Consider the following 17,483-nt stretch of genomic DNA (forward strand, 5'->3'; position numbering starts at 1 on the left):
CCAGGGTCTGACGTTCATTCATCCATCCATTCATTCCCTGATGGATCCATCCCACATTGGCACCCCTACCCCATGACGGACTTGGCCAGCCATGAGGGACAGGGGCGCTGTGTCTAGCTATTTATGGCCTCCCTCCCAGGTGCCAGCAGGTTTCTATCAATTCTTCCGTTCTCTGCCTACTTGAGAATTACCCCTTTGATTCAATCCTCATCACCTATTTCACCTTCATCGCGACTGTGTCTGGTCCATTATCGGCTTCCCTCCCCCACATTACCGACACCTTGTCCCCACCTGACGTCGACAGCCCTCGCGCTTTTTCTTTAACCTTAACCCCTCGTCACAACCGGTCCAGAGTCAACGGAGTTGCAGCCATGGCTTCGACCGTGCATGACCCAAGACTTCTATACAGTATAGACAACATTCGAGCCTTTCACATCCAGAATGGCGAGGAGTCAGAGCTCACTCCGTCGGGGCCGCAAACACTTTCCCTGTTGATGGTTCCGACCAAGACCGCTATGCCCGGAAGCTCGTTCCCCGTGTCCTCCCAGGATGCACTCACAGAGGAAGACTTCTATCTTCATCTAAATTTGCCACCGGAGCTGGATTTGGCTCTCCCCGCTACCACCCAGATTTTCCACCAGCCGCCGAATAGCTACCTAATCCCTCGTTGGGATCTGGGTCCTGATGCGGGAGCCTTTATTCGCATCCAGTTTCCCTCGATCGGACATGGGCCTGACAAGGTGACACAGGAGGATATTGACACCTTTGAGACAATCCTCGCTCAATGCACTGCATTCCTCGACCGCGCACCTCCAGCTGGGGACCATGCTCCATACAACCCCTCGACGTATGCGCCCGGTGAGGGATATGTCTCTTCTGCCGCTTCTCCCGGGGGTGATGCGCATGGTAGGATTGTTCTGGTCGATGAGGAGGATGGCAGTGTGGTGGGTGAGATGGAGGGCTATGACGTTGTGGAAAGGCCCGACGTCAAACCCGGCTCGAAGAGTAGGTGATTCTATACTGCACGGCCTTCCGATATTCGTGGTCGCAACATATTCCTAACCTCACTAGGGCCCGTGGAGATTGAGCTTCCTTCCGAGGGCGAAGGCAATAAAGTCAATGTCAGCAACGTGTCCGAGGAGTATCTGCGTATGGCACGTCACCCAGCTTATCAGAAGTCGACCATCGTCCAGACCTCTGCGAAAGCTTCGCGTTTGATTGTCACTGGGTCTACATACCTGGCCAATGCGCTTACGAGTGGTGCCGACACCTTCACAAGGAAGACAAGGCCAAACCCGAAGCCGATGACCTTTTCGGAGACCACCCACTCGCGCATCCGCAAGGTTGGCACCTTTTCTGAGGGCGCCGCCGATCTCTCGGCCAAAACTGTCGGTCAGGTTGGGAGATATGCCCAAAATATTGGGGCATCGCTGGCCCGCCGGAACAACACGGAGCGACAGAGGGGTATCGATAAGTATGGCAGTGAGTATAAGCCCGGGATTCTGAATAAATCCTTGATCGCGTTCTCGACTCTGGCGGACGGCATTGAGCAGAGTGCTCGGCACGTCTTGACCTCTAGCTCGAACGCTGCCACCACTATGATTGGACACCGCTACGGGGATCAGGCCGGGGCTGTGGCATCCAATTTGACCGGCGGTGTTAAGAACGTCGGGCTGGTTTACATCGATGCCTCGGGTGTCAGCCGCAAGGCTTTCCTCAAGTCTGTCGCCAAGGGCATGGTTGTTGGGCGGATGCGTGACGGCAAGCAGGTGGTTGTTGGTACCGGTGATGGCGGGGAACTCCCTGCTCAAGCGAGTGGCAGTCAGGCACAGGCCTCCTACGGAGGGAGAGCACCGTCGCCTACTCCGACCCCGCCACCCGCGTACAGTGCCGCGGGGAGCGCATCCTATGGTCGGGCTTCAAATACCGGGGCGAGGAGGTGATGCGGTCGTCTGCTCGGTCCTCTGCTTATTCATGTTCTAATGCGGTGATGATCTTATGAGGTTCGATTTTCGGATGCCTTGGGGGCAAACTCTAGTGCGGCTTTTATGGTCACGCTGTTGGTCTAGTTGCGGTTCTATCATTTCTAATGTGGCTTGGATGTCGCGGTCTTCTTTCATTCTCTCGTTGTAGTATCTATCGGCTATTGGCCATGCGTACTGTGCTCGGTCATCTACCAAGCCGGGCAAGCGGCACACTCTTCCGCTATCGCAGCGGATATGCCACCGCTCGTCCTCATGCCAGTGAGGTGACGTCCGTTTCTTTGGTATCTCGTGGTAGACTGGTATTGCTCCGAGTAAACCTCTGTATGGTTGCGATATCGGGGCAAGGGTGAAGAGGGCGGGGGAAGGGGGGGCTGCTTCGACTTTCACATGCTCAATACACCCAGGTGCATGTGATGATGACTGGCTCGGCCGGGTTACTACCTTTGCTGCGGTACCTTGGGGCGTACCAGGGAGGTCAGAATTTGGATGGGAGGGGCACGGTGTGGTGCTTTGTCCTTTGGGTTTTGTTCTTTTCCAAACGACATCTGTTATGTGGGATTCTTGGTGCAGTGGGGGGGGGGGGCTGCCACTCTTGCTGTGGCTGTGGGCGTGATGCTGGATGGTGTGGTGAGATTGTGTCAGTGTGGTCAGGTCGGGGCTCTGTGTATTGGTGGTGATGCGGGCTTGATTCATCCCAGTGCCTGTGCAGTTGTCGGTGTCTGTTTCATCCAACACAAAGTCCGCAGGTGCATGCCACATGGGCAGCCCACCGTAGATATATAGCGGACGACGAGTGCCGAAACCGGCGCCTAAGTTATCCAGACGTGTGAAGAGACAGCACAGCCAGGACACTTCAGTAGCCATGCAAGAGACACAGCAATATATAGCATACTCTACATTTACTACCACCAGCTATATCGCAGATGTACGCATATGAAGAATACCAGGTGATGCTTTGGTTACTCCGACAGTTTCTATTTAAGAACATGATTTCAACTGGTGCGCCATGAAATCATGGAATGACAATATGGCCGAGCGGTCTAAGGCGATAGACTAGAAATCTATTCTCTTCGGAGGCGTCGGTTCAAATCCGACTGTTGTCGTTTTTTTTGCGTCTCGGCCCATCATCCCCTAGACCAATGGATCCCCCATGTATGCTAGGCCTGATGCTAGCCCCGCACATTGCCGCCACAGTACATGAACAAAGCAGTGGTAGATACAGTCCAGCAGGCGGGGGTATTAATGGCCGCAAAACTGGTGCTCCTGCTGCTGGCAAACAGGACACGTCATACAGTAATGGGAAAGTAGCACTGACCGGAAGTCAACAGAATCAGTTGCTCACGATGATAGATGCAAGCCAACACACTATTGACAAGCCCTATCAGAACCGGAAAGTCTAGAGCGACTTTTTATCACTAAGTTGCTAGGTTCATAGTAAACTACGGAGTATCCATACTATGCTCCGTAGATGGATAAGGTGGGCACTGTTGACTTATTCAATCCGCTACATGCGCTACACCATTGACAAACAAAGGAGCTGCACTATCTCCAAGTCAAAACCACACCGACATTATTCAATTGCTCGATTAGACCTGCAAAAGATAGGAGGACAAACGCTCGTACTATGCCAATGCTCAGGTTACTCAGCGGTCATATACCCAAGTGGCTGAAGTACTACTCATCAAAGGCAGTATGGCCGAGTGGTTAAGGCGATAGACTTGAATCAGTATTGAAATCTATTCTCTTCGGAGGCGTCGGTTCAAATCCGGCTGCTGTCGTTCCTTTTTTTGCTGGTCATCACCGCACTAGCGCCTCTGTTTCGGGTCGGTCCCATTGTCTGGTCACCGGGCCGTCAGTCCTGCCTTCCTGCCATGTCCCTGTCTGTGCAGAAGACCATTAAACATCTGCTCTTTCAGCTTTGCGTTGATAGTGCATCTATTCACATACTCACACCTATTCTTCTCCTTCTTCTCCTTCTTCTCCCTCTTTTTCTTCTTCTTCTTTCCCTCCCCTTTTTTTTCGCATAACATTGATCGCAAGTGTTCTTATGACAAGCTGCAGATATATTCCGGCAGTCAGCAAGAACATCTCTGAGTAAGGTTCATTGACTTTACAGTGACGCAGTGACGAGATACCACTCCCATCTGTTGATTCCTCTGAATTGCCTTTCTGCCCTAGCATACAATATCCCTAGCTCTGGTATGATACATTAAATAAGACAGTATGGCCGAGCGGTCTAAGGCGATAGACTAGAAATCTATTCTCTTCGGAGGCGTCGGTTCAAATCCGACTGCTGTCGTTTTTTGTTTTGCCTTTCTGCATCCTGCAAAGGCGGAACAATATCCATAACAGCACCCATCAGCGTAAAGGCAGCCTTCACTGTGCCCTAACCAATGCAGTCGATGGCATGCGCCTCACATGTCATCGCCAACCAATGTTTAGGCGCATAAAGTCCCAAGGCTGAAATCGCAGGTGAGCTGAATCCATTCCTGCCATTTTATGGCAAATCCTCCGAGCTGTTTACACCGTACTTCCTAGTAGGTAGTACCAAATCGTGGTAGAGTGTTCCAATTGACTATTTGTCCTTGTACGCGAAACAACTCTGGCGTTCAGCGGCAGTAATTTGCGAGGTTCGCTTTGTTCCCAGCCTGCTCCAATCAACAAGCAGTTCCTTAATTACGGCATGAGAGGCCGGCCCTTCGACAAGGTCCTGGATGGCTGCTTAGCCCATTGCTTTACACAAGTTGGGGGTCCCTGTCTCAAGGGAAGTGCTAGTTTTATGAGAAGAGTATGGTTATGGAAGAGGGTTGGCCCCCATGGTTATTGCTGTTGACTACCTGGATGCAAGCGCGCGCTACTAGAAGGAGTTGGGCCCGCAGGGGTCCGGTTTCCAGCCTTTCATGCACGGTAGGAGTGATGTTTGAGCCAAGTGACCTGACAATGTGTGCTCTCGAGAGAAAGGGTCGGAATTTACTAGTGTAGTTATGACTATGCAGGTGGTTTCTGGGCTTGATGGACAATTGAATTGGATGGAAGCATAAAGTTCTCCAGAGATGACGACGCTAGGCGTGGACGGAGAATATTCACAATGGAACATGTCGTATCTACAGAGCTGTTGCAGGGAAGGGTGAGAGGGATGATATGACACTGGTGATCGATCTCAAAGTGATCGATAACACAAGGGAGCAAGAGCGAAAGCAAAGCGAGACAAGGGTCTTTTGGTTACCGTGGTTTTGCACTCAAATAAGCTTCCGCATCTGAGCAATAATTGATGAACTGAACCTTTGGGACAGAGCCGAGGGAAGGGGTCAACCGTGGGTGCTATTGAAGTAGTGGGCAAAGGGACTGAAGTAACAAGGTTAAATACCAGGTACAGTACCATCGACACATCCATGATGGTATCTATCTGTTCTGTCTGACTGTCTACCTAATAACTTAGTCTAATCAACCCCAACCTCCTACTTCACTTTACTACTCGGTACCTAGTATGAGTACTAGGTAGCCTAGACTAAAGGTAGTGTACTCCGTACTCCGTAGTACTAACCCAGCGACTTAACGTGACAACCTGGTGACCAGCTCAATGGACTAAGGCAGGTACGGGCAACCGGTACCTGAGGTATCCAGCCTCTGGTGCCACCGTAATCTTCCGACCCAGCCAATGACGGCAGGGGCACTGGCGATTACTGCCCAGTTGGTTCATGAGATGACGATCGACTGTTATTCTATTTCCATCCGCCGCCCCCCTCGATGAAACAGTGGTTTGATTTGTCCCTCTCTTCCATCTCCCCCTTATGTTTGAGTAGTTAGTTTACCTGTACCTTAGGCTACCGCTCGCCCGCTGTCCACCGCGGTCTGGCTGGCCGGGCCATTCAGGTCTTCATTATCCCCCCCCCCCCCCCCTTCTATTTTTTTCGGGCGAGACGGTGTACAGTACTTACTGTACGGGGCACCTTGTCTACGGTAGATGACTAGGTACCGTGAGCTGTCAACCACACATTCCGTGCCTTGAACCTACACCGATCCTTCTTCAAAGTTGGCTGGCTGTCACTTGCTGTCTTCTTCAAAGCTTCTGATATTGATCAAATGATCTACTCCGTGGATCGGAGAGATAACCCAAAAGAGAAACAAAAGAAAGAACAACATCCAAGACCTCACTGGAGCCTTATTTCACCGACCAAGGTAAGGGACAGCACCACACACGTTCAGGCCCTGTTGTTGGAGCTCCAGTCCCTGTTCCATCGGCCTCATGATTATTCCATTGCATTGCGGTGTCCACCTCGATTTTGAGAATCACCCACTCCCATGCTGCCAGTTTCATGTGCCTTCTCTTGGCCCACGCTGTTCTCAGTAGCTTCCTGAGCTACTTGCCTCCCCATTTGTCCCGCTCGTATTCCAACATGATTGACTCTTTTGACCAGCAGCTTGCTCCCTCCTCGATGATGACTTCGGAGCTGAACTTTGTTCGATTCTCGACTACTGAGTGGGCTGTGCTCGTCATCGGCTGGACCGTTACCCTTGCTCGTATCAGAAAACATGAGCGCCTCGGTTGATGGCTCGCTAACAGCTAGTTGAGTGCGTACAGTACTCCGTAAGTATTCCGTATTCTGTAAGCTATGCTCGCATTTGAATGAGGCAGCGAGATCCGACCCGTTGACCCGCTTTTTGACCTTCCCCAGCCAACTCACTAGTCAATCAGCTTGAACTGGTCTGGGTAAGGCATAGAAGTTGTGCAAGCCTGGATGTAAGTAGGGTGGAAATGCTGAGAGATGCTAATGATGCGGATGGTGCGGATGGTGGATGATGGGCGTTAAGTGTCTATCCATTGTAATTGAGATTATAATATCGTCATATTATTGAATATTCTTGATGATGCTGATGCTGATGCTGATGCTGATGCCGTTGAAGGTTTAGTATTATACTTCAGTTGTAGCGTCCAGTTGTGATGCCACCACCGAACAATATTATCATCATTAGCTGCTTCCCTCTCTCCCTACCTCTCCCATCTCCTGCTCTCGGTTTCTGTTCCTTCCTTCTGTTCCCTTGTATGTTATTGTTTTGCCAACTCACTATCAGCCCCCCTTTCTCTCTCTCAAGGAGGGACTGATCTATTTTGACTGACTTTTTCTTCTCTCCGCTCGCCCCGTCCCCTTCTTCTGCCTCGCATTGCTCTTTCTCTTTCTTTTGTTCTAGCCATTGTCTATTCTCCGATCATCCAGAGAAAAGCCGAACAAGCACCTACGCACCATCAATCAAGTAAAGCGACTAGACTATTACCCGTTAACTAGTCTAGTAGTTTAGCTCAGTCTAATACCTACACACACCCCTCTTTCGATTACCGCCCGCCCGCCCTCTCTCTTGCTGTTGCTGCTAGCTGATTGCTGCTGCACTGTCCATTCATCTTCCCCAACTGCCTCATCCTTCCTATTCCTATTCCTCCTCCTCCTCCCCCCTCCCTCCCTCCCTCCTCCCACTCTCTTTCTTCCTCTCCTCCCCCACCCCTCTTCCTTTCTTCTCTCTCTTCCCCCCTCCGGTCGATCATGCCCTTCAACGCGGTCAACACTCTGTCTTGTCAATTCTACCAGAAGTGTTGAATCGGTGCTGCTGTCAACATCGGGATTACACTCCTCCCTTCTCCGTTGTCCAGGAAGTCCCACGTCGCAAATCGCGTTTCCCGAGGCTTGCATCCCCTTCCCGCCCGCGTTTGTCGCTCCGAAGCTCTCCCTTTGAGCCCGCCGACTCGCACTACCCCAACTGGGCAGTCGATTATACCTGCCAGACGAGCACAGGGTCAAAGGTCAATTCTGCGGTGCAGAATATTCACTTTTACCTTGCTGTTTCTGCGAGCGTCACTTGCACTTTTCGGCGAATCCACTGAAATTAAAAAGGAAAAAGAGAGAAAAAAAAGAAATCAAGAAATTATCCTCGACACGAACAGCAGGCGCCTCCCGTCCCTTTGACAACGCGGTTATTGATTGTCCTTTATTTTCTTTTTTTTTTCTCTCTTCCTTTTGCTTGTTTCTGGTTCTGTTGTCTGCCATCTCATATTGCCCTTTCCTGACAAAAGAAGTATCGTTGTTTGTTGTCGACCTGGTGTCTTGCCTATACCAACAACCATTGCGAAATTTCTCTATTGGGGTCGCTCTTCACCTTGTTAGTCAGTGACTTCTTCTCGCCCCTTCCCCTTCTCGGTGGTGGTTCCGATGGGCCCCCAAACCCAAGAAACTAACTTGAGACAGCAGCTTAGCTACCCGACCGGAAACTCATTCAGCCCCGGAAACTTCGGTCACATTCCCATACCACCTTAGATTAGGAAAAACTCACCACCTCTTCCCCTCCCAAAGGAAGAAGTCCACAAAAGGCCCCCTTCCCCTATAGGGCTTTAAAGCGCCTAATTGCAGGTCGCATCACTGCATTTTCTCCCAGAAAGAGCGCAGAGGTGACCTGGTTAGCTGGATTGGTCAGTCCAATTCTGCCAGAAGAGGCTGTCTCGGACCGTGAACACAGCAGGACTCAGCTCTGCTGTGCCTTTCAGAAACGAAGGTATGTGGATTACAAATCGCGCCCTTCGCGCCCCTCAGTGCACATCCATTCCAATCAGCCCACCATTCCCTCCTCTTCCACCACATGACAGTGCAGCTATGCTGCAGCAATTTCCTCCACCTCCGCGATCAAGGGTCTGCTGCACCTGCAGCAATTAAGCGCCTGCGCAGCGCCTATTATTAACTTCGGCGCTAAAGTTATCAGCAGCCAACTTCATCTTCGGTCCCGACAGCTTCTTCGGCTATGAACGACCCCGAACCGCAGTCCCTGCCGCAAACCACCCATGCATCCTCCGCCGTGACCCCTACCGCTCTTCCGTCCGACTTGGATGCCAATCGCAACCCCATCTATCCTGACCTGCTAGGCGCTCCCCCGATTCCACCGCCGAGGACTTCATCTACCCAACGAAGTCACCACGGCTCGAGCTCGAAAGCGACGGCCTCCTCCAGCGAAAGAGCATCAAGTTCGCGCCATGGAAAGAACAAAGCTGAGGATCGGAGCGCGATGCAGTCTGACAGGGAGGTCGAGGACTTGTCGGGGATGACAGGCGCCCGTGGTCAGCCTGTGTTATCATCCGCGGTCGATGCACACTCGGACGAATTGCCCGATCCGTTCCCCGACCAGGCAACATTAGCTAAGGAGTCCAGTACCGTGCTCAATCAATTGCTGGTGAGCGACCCGGCCGTGGATATCGAGCGCGAACAGGTACGGCAGGGAGGCGCGTCGATATCGCCATCGACCGAGGCTGCGCCTACGTCCGGGTTGAGTCTGGTGGGAAGCGATGGGGTGGATGATGGAGGTCGCGGTGGGCTTCGCAGTCGCCACGACTACAACGAGAACGCAGCAAAGCGCAAGGAGACGACATTTGGGCAGTACATTCTGGGTCAGACTCTGGGGGAGGGTGAGTTTGGAAAAGTCAAATTGGGCTGGAAGAGAGACGGGACCATCCAGGTTGCGATTAAGCTCATCCGGAGGGAATCTCTGGGGTCAAACCCCAGTCGGCTGCCCAAGATTTATCGCGAGATCTCAATTCTGCGCGACCTTGCCCACCCGAATATCGTCCGGCTCCACGAGATGGTCGAAACTGATCGCCATATCGGTATTATCATGGAGTATGCTTCTGGAGGCGAGCTATTCGACCACATCTTGAACAACCGATACCTCAAGGATAATGCAGCCCGTCGCCTCTTCGCGCAATTGGTCTCCGGTGTCGGCTATTTGCACAAAAAGGGAATTGTACATCGTGATTTGAAGCTGGAGAACCTGTTGCTCGACCGCAATCGAAACATCATCATCACCGACTTCGGGTTCGCCAACACTTTTGATCCTGCCGATGAGCTTGGCGAGGAGATCGAGTACAACCTGGCCAACAAAGATTTCGTGAAGAGGATGCGCTTGGACAAGCCGAACGCAAAAGGCCTTCGACGAGGTGATTTGATGCAGACTAGCTGCGGCAGTCCTTGCTACGCGGCTCCGGAGCTGGTAGTCAGTGACTCGCTTTATACTGGGCGCAAGGTCGACGTTTGGAGCTGCGGTGTGATCTTGGTGAGTGGTCTAGCCCGCTTTTCGTGCAACTCGCACATCTGCCTCATGCCCGCCATACTGACCTGACCGTTGTATAGTATGCCATGCTGGCCGGCTACCTGCCGTTCGACGACGACCCGGCGAATCCGGACGGTGACAACATCAACTTACTTTACAAATACATAGTTACAACTCCTTTGACGTTCCCTGAATATGTGACCCCCCACGCACGCGATTTGCTGAGGAGGATTTTGGTGCCTGATCCGCGGAAACGAGCCGATCTTTTTGAGGTTGCCCGCCATAGCTGGCTAAGCGAGTACTCACATGTTGTGTCACACATCACCAGCAGCACAACCAAGGTCGCCGACATCGCCACCACTACGGTACCCTCAGGTAAGACACAGTGCTCCAAACCACGGGCGCAGCCAACTGATTTCTCTTCGCAGCCGAGCCCCACAAGGAAGTCCCGTTACTGGCACGGAGTGCATCTGTCAGAGAGCCACCCAAAGCATACCAAAATACAGCCCCGCCTGTGGGAGGATTGATTCATCATGCCGGAGACGTCTCGCAGGAGCAGGCCACCGAAAAGGCGAAGAGTTCTAGAGACACCAAACGGCGAACCGTCCAGGTCGAATACGTTGCCCCCCAGTCTCAAACGGTAAGAGGCGAACAGTTCACTGGTACGGAGCACGCTCACGTGGAGCCTTCTGGAGCCTTCGAACCGTCATCACGGAGAGCGAGATCAGGGAGCCGAGGTGGACCTGTCGATATGCCGGCAGGCACTTCCCATCAAAATATGGCTGGAGAATCCAGCGCACGAATTGGAGACTACAAGGCGACCGCTGGTTCGGCGCCGGCCCCGGTATCTGGGCATTTGCCTCGCTCGACATCAGATACTGCAGCGCTTACGGGGCCGATGCCGACATCGGCCACTCATGCTACGCGCCCCACGACTGGCGGGTCAATGGCCTCGTTCAACGCGGGCCGTTTGCCATCAAGGGGATCGTATGGGCAGCCTGTGGCACCAACTGTGGCAGCGACCAATGCCCAGGGCCGGCTGGCACAGCCAAAAAGCCGGCAATTCAGTATCTCTGCTCCCATGCCACATGATAGTTCACAGCAGTCGATTGGCCAGCCCAGCACGCAGCACCTTCCACCCAAATTCAATACCACACCCCGGCAAGAGCCGCCCAAGGGTCACAAGAGATCGAACACTGTGTCCAGTATTGGCGAGAGGCTCTTTGGCCGGTCTGGATCCATCTTTGGCGGCCGCGGAGGGCAAGCCAGTGGCTCGCGACAGCGCAATGGCAAGCGTTATCCCCCCACTAGCATGAAGGAGCCGTACGGAGGAGACGATACGCGGATGTCGATGGACTCACGACGCTCGATGCAATATGGCTATAATCGCAAGGCGAGCGAAACTGGTGTCGAAAACCGACCCCGGAGGTTCTCGCTTCTTCCGCCATCTTTCTCGTTGAAAGGCTTCTCCTCCAGCCGATCACAAACCCCGGACGAAGAATCGCAAACGGATCGTTCCACCGAGAATCGCCTAGAGCAACCCCCGTCTTCTGGTGCAATTCGATCGCGTGCGCGTGCTACCAGTTACGGAACGCAGGATGCGATCGCCATGGCGACGGACGGTGCACCAGGGGACGAGATCCTCACTCAGGATGAGCCCATTAATTATCAGGCCCGGATTGACCAGCAGTTTGCGATCTTGCATTCTAACCAGTCTGGCCTATACCAGCCCACTTCGTACAGTGCAGCATCAGCGGAGCAGGTTTACCCGAATGAAAATGACCACTATTACCGAAACCAAAGCGCCAACCACTCAACGCCTAACTACTACGATGATTCCACTGGGACCTTCGATAAAGGATCTCAACCGTCAATGCAGGCGGGTCGACCCGGACGGGGTCCGGGCGTCTTGCCCAAGAACCATCGCAAGTTTGCTGACGCGTATGAGTACGAGCGCGATTTGGCCCACCGCCCCGGTAGCTCTGGCGCAGCCAGAAAAGTGATGGACTTCTTCCGTCGCCGAGCCAAGTCCCGGGCCGGGGATGACCGGTAGAATCGGCGTCTACATTAATCTAATTGTCTAAAGATTTAATTCTCAACCTTTTTGATCGACTGACGCATCAGGCGATCTTCTATTAATCGCCAATCAGTCGCCAAGTTGGTCACCGTGGTAGAAGAACCAAGAACGACGGGCAATTCGAGCTTTCGGGCTTGCTTCTTGCGATCCAGGGGTTGAACGTTATGAACTAGTCCAGGAGGCTCCCGAAGAAAACGTTGTGACATCCACGCCCACACCCATGGATCCCATCGAAGCTGGCCGAACCGACGGATCGAGACGTATCCCGGTTAAACGCGTTCTATCTTGGAGAAAAAGTTCGAGTGCGACTAGGCTCTTGGATTCCAGCATTGAACCAGCAGGAGCGGTTATTTGGATACCCCGTGATACCCACGCAGCATTCGTCTCTTCTGTTGCTTGCAGCCATCGGTTTTTCTACATATTGTACCAGCCACCGTTTGTTCCCGCATACATATTGTTTTTTCTTTTCTTCTTTTTTTTTTTCTTTTGGTTGTTTCCTTTGTGCCCCTTATCCCCTTTACTTTCCTTTGTTTAAATTTTTCGTTTCTCTTTCCCTGTTATTATAGTCCTGTTTGTAAATCGATTCTTTTCACCGTTCAGCCCTTTCCGATCTGTTTATTCGATTCTCTGTGGCGGTGTGGCTCTGTTGGTGTGCTACGGCCCGTTCTCCATACCTATTTACATTTCCAGACCCTTATTTGGAAGTAATCTAATATTGCCTATTACCTTCTACCGTTCCTCGGAGATTGACTCTGCGTACTCTGAACCATGTTTGCTCTTCGACTTGGTTATCAGTCTGTCAGTCTGTCGAAACCTGGCTGGTGCACGTTATCGACGTTCTGTTGATTGTCATCGGGATCATTCTACTGTGCGTGTGTGTGTGTGTGTTTTCGACGAGTTCCGCTATGCATGCATGTTGGGTGAGTGGGTGACTGTGTGTCTGGGGTGAATGTACCCACCATCCAGCCAACGCCTTCTTCCCCTTCCAAGAAATGAACATTGACTACTATGACTACTGTTGTTGCTGCTTGTAGATCAATTCAGATTGGCATATCAGCCCTACGTGTTGTGCAGTAAGTTGAGGTAGCTGTAGCTGTACAATGGCCTCGGGATCCCCTTGACTTCCACAAGCTGTCAAGTTTTGTGGATAGCAGTGACTGGTGGGTGTCATGTCGAGTCATGCCATGTTTTAGGATAAGCTACCAGCCTAGCCAATGTATATGCGCATCCAGCTTCGATGGGCTGCTGATGGCTTCCTATTTTTCCCCCGCCCTTCTCCATGGAATAAGAAATGTGGTCAATAAATCAGCTTTCTGGCGTGCCTGTGGCTGCGCCAACGCTTTGCATGGTGGGTGTACGGTGCACCTATGCCGTAGGGCGTAAGCTTGGAAATAAACATCGTACGTATCTTGGGGGGGGGGGGGGGTTGGGCTCTACGCAAACAATATCTATTGTGCTGTCGTGTTGTTTGTCCTTATTGGCCGTTGGCTGTCAGTGTCAGCTCTGGGCTTATCATCGGTGGCTGGCTGGCTGGGTAGTGGATATACTGGGCAATTTGATCCGGTTCGGTGCCTCGTTGGAGGTGATATGATCGGGGTGGAAGTGTAGGCAGGCAAGCTTTGTGAATATAGTGAGTAACTTTGGCGAGAGTAGGCTGGTGAGATATGTACCTCGCTCAGGGTTGAGCATCGGCGATGCTGACAGGCATTTATTCAGCGGTGTGACTCCAAATCAGATAACTTGGTGGTTATCTGCTAAGTACTACTGCTAATACATGGGTGGTCGGCGGTTCATTGGATATTTGTGGACGGAAGTGACTGGGATCTGCAAAATTCTGGGTGGTCTACTGTATGACTTGCCAGTGTTGTTGCTGTTGATGAGGATAATAATGGTGATGGTGATGTGCATGGTTGGTACGTGCGAATAAGTAAGCTTACTTCCTGTTGGGTTGCGACATCTGGATGATGAACTGGTGCTGGGGCTGTGTGTGTTGGTTTGTTGGTTGGTTCGTTAGTTGGAACATGAAATATCATCTGTACACCACAGACCTCGGGCGATTGATAGGTAGGGCGGGTGATAAGTACCTAGTTTTTTTCCTCTTCCCGTCTTGAGAGTGAGGAGTGATGCCGGGAGACATCTAAGTTCACAGTCGTACACACATAGTGGTGTTGTTTAGTGAGATGTGGATAGTGACTAAAAAATATAATGACAAGAGTGGGATTCGAACCCACGCCATCAAACGATGATCAGGAAGCTTTAGTAGAAGCTGAATGCTAAGGTGACCTTAACCTGACGCCTTAGACCAACTCGGCCATCTTGCCTTTAGATGTTAGATGTAACATTTTAATGTAATACACCCCCAAAACCCCTCACAAGCCAAATCATTATAACCAAAGTCAAAGAATCGATCGATCGAAAATAGCTGGACAAATCAGTCACATTGACAGGTGGTGGTATGTCTACTCGGTGCTTTCAAATAGATACTTGACACGTCTTTGTCCTCTTCTCTCTCCTCTAGCCCCTGTGTTTCCATTGAATCTCACCCACAACCACATCATCCCTGGCCGCGGCAGGCTCGGTATGTAAAGGGTTCTGGCAAGCTACTCCGCAAGATCCAACAATCCGCATTTGTCATTAACCTCACTGGGAGCCACACGTGTTTCCTACATACATGTGCACTTGAGAAATGTCTCTCAACTACGGGGCCCAAAGTCCGAATCGGATGGGCGAAGCAACCAGTACTTATTATACTTTGTAGCCCGATCATCTCAAAGCTTTGACCATAGTGGCAAAGCTGCATCAGTACTTCAACAGTCCGGGCAAGATGGCCGAGTTGGTCCAAGGCGTCAGGTTAAGGTCACCTTAGCATTCAGCTTCTACTAAAGCTTCCTGATCATCGTTTGATGGCGTGGGTTCGAATCCCACTCTTGTCATTGCTTTTTGCTCCCGTCAATACCGGGCCGACCGAGCCAGCAGTCCCGGGTCTGATATGGGGTGTGGAATCCGGAGTAACGTTACCGATAGCTCGATCAGCATTGTCCATGACGTTGGGCAATGAGAGAGCTACTGCCATCCTTCCTGATCCCGCGAAGGTAGCGCCTTCCCGATCGCGCCGATCACCTCATCAGTCCTTCGTCAATCCACCTGGAATTTTTCCTCAATCGGATTCCAGGTGAGCCGGCTGCCCAGCCTTTTGTCGGAGGTCTGGCACGCTATTATCGATAAGTTCGAGGCACGATATTGTAGATGCTGACCCTGTTTCTATGTACAGTAACTGAGTATTGTTTTTGGATCGGGTTCTGATCCGTCCTCAGCTCCTTCCGTCCGTCCGACAAGTCTTGCCATGACAGGTATGACCGACGGTGATGCTGATGACAATTCTGATGCTGCTCAATGCCCACGCATATCCGACGCACTCGGACCTTTCTCTCCCGAGACCCTGTGGAGGAGGAAGGGTTGGGTCATGAGCGATGGTTCTTGGGCATTCTCCAATAACTTACCTGTCTGACACGGATAGCCAATGCGACAGAAGGGTGCAGGCGTGGTTGGTGGAGAAACTCTCTTTGCCTGTCTCTTGTCTGCTCATCCGGCTGAATGTTTCTTTTCTTCTTCGTTCATTCTTTTACTGTACCCGCGGTCCGTTCACACCGAAAACCGTCGCCGATTGGGATCTCGGTGCCTCTGCCCTATCGGCAGTTAGGCTCAAGGTTCTACCCAGCTACCATCAGCTACTACGGAGTAGTTAGCTAGCTTTCCCATTTGCATCAGATGCAGGCATGGAAGGTAGCCTTTGCCCCCCCCCCCCCCCCCCCCCCGGCTGCAGCCGTGTCGAACCGAGAAGGCTTGTGCAGCTGATGGTGGGGTTGGAAGCGAAGTGGCTGGAGGATACGGGGGGTCTTGGATGCTGGCCGGGCATTGCAATTGGGTTTTGGATGGGTGGATGGATGGATAGATGCAAGCTGGATGTGAGCTGGATGTGTGGTGGGGCGATGCAGTACGTACTACTCCCCTCCATTTATTTGTCTTTCCTGGTTCACCTGGTCGAGATGAGTGAAGTCGTCCAAAGTCCTTCGTACAGAGGGAATGTCCACGGAGTTGACACATCTGATCTCCGCACTCATCTCATGACCTTACGCTCCAGACTGCCCAGACGGTACGGTTGAGATGGTGACGCCGTGGCCGGGTTTCAAACTAAATCGGAGATTCAGGGCCTGGAGTCTAGAATTTTGGACAACAGTAAGAGCAAGAGCCACCAAGGTCCTATCCATCTGCTGCTTAAGTTACAATCTAACCACGTCAAGAGACACATGCGTCTTATCGATGCACCATCCCCCCGCCCCTTTCATCCGAGCTCTACTCATTGATCGTCCGACTTATCTATTGCCATCTTGCCTTGGCCGTGAAACATCTACTCCAGTTCTATATTTTCTATCGCACTGCCATTGTCCTTGGCATCCATCTTGGATAGACAGTATTTGCTTGGCAGGTATTTGTTTTTTTTTTTTTTTTTTTTTTTTTTTTTTGTTTTTTGTTTCTGGTCCCTCTGAGATCAACCCACCCCCCCTTTTTTTCTTCCCTTACATCCTATTAAACACGGGCGAACAGATTAGATGTAAATATGATGGCATTGGTGTGTATTTGATCTTCCAGAACAAAGTAGTGGCAGGCATAACTCGGTTGACCCGAAATATCGACAACAAAGAAAAGGGGGGGGGGGGGAAAGTAAGTAGTGTAGCATGATAGCGAGGCCGTCCTTTCACCCCACCCTTCTCCCTCCCATCAAGTAAGGAACCTCTGAGTTACATCCTCGTCAGGGGCGGCGATTCGTGTCCAGCGCGACTCGTTTGATATGATGAAGGGGCGAAAGCAAACGTGACCGAGCCCGCACTTTCTCAAGCGAGAGGGGCACTGTCGGAGCCATCGTGGCCGAGATAGAGGAAGCCACTGGGAAGGCGGGCAATGCCCGGACGACGCGACGAGTCGTTGCTGGTCGTGGAGGACTGGCTGCTGGAGCGCTCACGAGGGTGTTGGGCCGTTGTAGCCGTGAGGGGGCCGTTGTGGATAGGGGCCAGAACGAGGAAGCGGGAGGAGGTAGTCTCGGTGTACATGTTGATGATGGTTGATGGATGGTGATGAGATTGGGGGCGTAAGGTGTTTCGATTTGAAGAGGATGGATGGTGGTAGAATTTTGGTGACAATTATGCTAGACTACTTATCCAGAGAGACAGTAGATATTGAGTAGAGAGGAGAGAGCTCTGAAGTTTGGGGGGAAACGCTTTTCCAGACTGGGTTTTGTGAGACCTTTTATAGTATAGAATGGGAAGGCGTGAAGGAGGGGG

General features: G+C 51.8%; 5 protein-coding genes and 5 non-coding genes across 10 annotated transcripts; 7 read left to right on the forward strand and 3 right to left on the reverse strand.

Moving 5' to 3' along the window:
- Positions 1-70: 70 nt before the first annotated feature.
- On the forward strand, positions 71-2,323 carry BO95DRAFT_438602 (senescence-associated domain-containing protein). The gene is made up of 2 exons (XM_025585553.1): positions 71-1,005; positions 1,072-2,323. Exons 1-2 carry the CDS (start codon positions 372-374, stop codon positions 1,941-1,943), a joined length of 1,506 nt encoding a protein of 501 aa, XP_025446769.1. The 5' UTR covers positions 71-371; the 3' UTR covers positions 1,944-2,323.
- Positions 2,324-3,006: 683 nt separating this feature from the next.
- Positions 3,007-3,088, forward strand: BO95DRAFT_t27. The gene has a single exon. It is a non-coding gene; the product is annotated as a tRNA-Ser (tRNA).
- A 583-nt stretch (positions 3,089-3,671) lies between these two features.
- BO95DRAFT_t28 lies at positions 3,672-3,763 on the forward strand. Its single transcript has one exon. It is a non-coding gene; the product is annotated as a tRNA-Ser (tRNA).
- Positions 3,764-4,202: 439 nt separating this feature from the next.
- BO95DRAFT_t29 lies at positions 4,203-4,284 on the forward strand. The gene has a single exon. It is a non-coding gene; the product is annotated as a tRNA-Ser (tRNA).
- A 1,605-nt stretch (positions 4,285-5,889) lies between these two features.
- On the forward strand, positions 5,890-6,573 carry BO95DRAFT_438603 (uncharacterized protein). Its single transcript, XM_025585554.1, has one exon. The coding sequence runs from the start codon at positions 6,302-6,304 to the stop codon at positions 6,533-6,535; it is 234 nt and encodes a 77-aa protein (XP_025446770.1). The 5' UTR covers positions 5,890-6,301; the 3' UTR covers positions 6,536-6,573.
- Positions 6,574-8,768: 2,195 nt separating this feature from the next.
- Positions 8,769-12,120, forward strand: BO95DRAFT_427717 (putative serine/threonine protein kinase (Kin4); the record flags this gene model as incomplete). Its single annotated transcript, XM_025584811.1, has 3 exons — positions 8,769-10,070; positions 10,148-10,442; positions 10,496-12,120. 3 exons carry the CDS (start codon positions 8,769-8,771, stop codon positions 12,118-12,120), a joined length of 3,222 nt encoding a protein of 1,073 aa, XP_025446771.1.
- Positions 12,121-12,811: 691 nt separating this feature from the next.
- BO95DRAFT_195637 (uncharacterized protein) lies at positions 12,812-13,196 on the reverse strand. The gene has a single exon (XM_025580990.1). The coding sequence runs from the start codon at positions 13,142-13,144 to the stop codon at positions 12,944-12,946; it is 201 nt and encodes a 66-aa protein (XP_025446772.1). The 5' UTR covers positions 13,145-13,196; the 3' UTR covers positions 12,812-12,943.
- Positions 13,197-14,350: 1,154 nt separating this feature from the next.
- BO95DRAFT_t35 lies at positions 14,351-14,465 on the reverse strand. The gene has a single exon. It is a non-coding gene; the product is annotated as a tRNA-Leu (tRNA).
- On the reverse strand, positions 14,442-17,252 carry BO95DRAFT_459292 (uncharacterized protein; the record flags this gene model as incomplete). The annotated part of the gene is made up of 2 exons (XM_025588637.1): positions 14,442-14,464; positions 17,054-17,252. 2 exons carry the CDS (start codon positions 17,250-17,252, stop codon positions 14,442-14,444), a joined length of 222 nt encoding a protein of 73 aa, XP_025446773.1.
- BO95DRAFT_t30 lies at positions 14,963-15,077 on the forward strand. Its single transcript has one exon. It is a non-coding gene; the product is annotated as a tRNA-Leu (tRNA).
- Positions 17,253-17,483: the final 231 nt, after the last annotated feature.

The sequence above is a fragment of the Aspergillus brunneoviolaceus genome (assembly GCF_003184695.1).
Source record: "Aspergillus brunneoviolaceus CBS 621.78 unplaced genomic scaffold BO95scaffold_5, whole genome shotgun sequence".
NCBI lineage: Eukaryota > Fungi > Ascomycota > Eurotiomycetes > Eurotiales > Aspergillaceae > Aspergillus > Aspergillus brunneoviolaceus.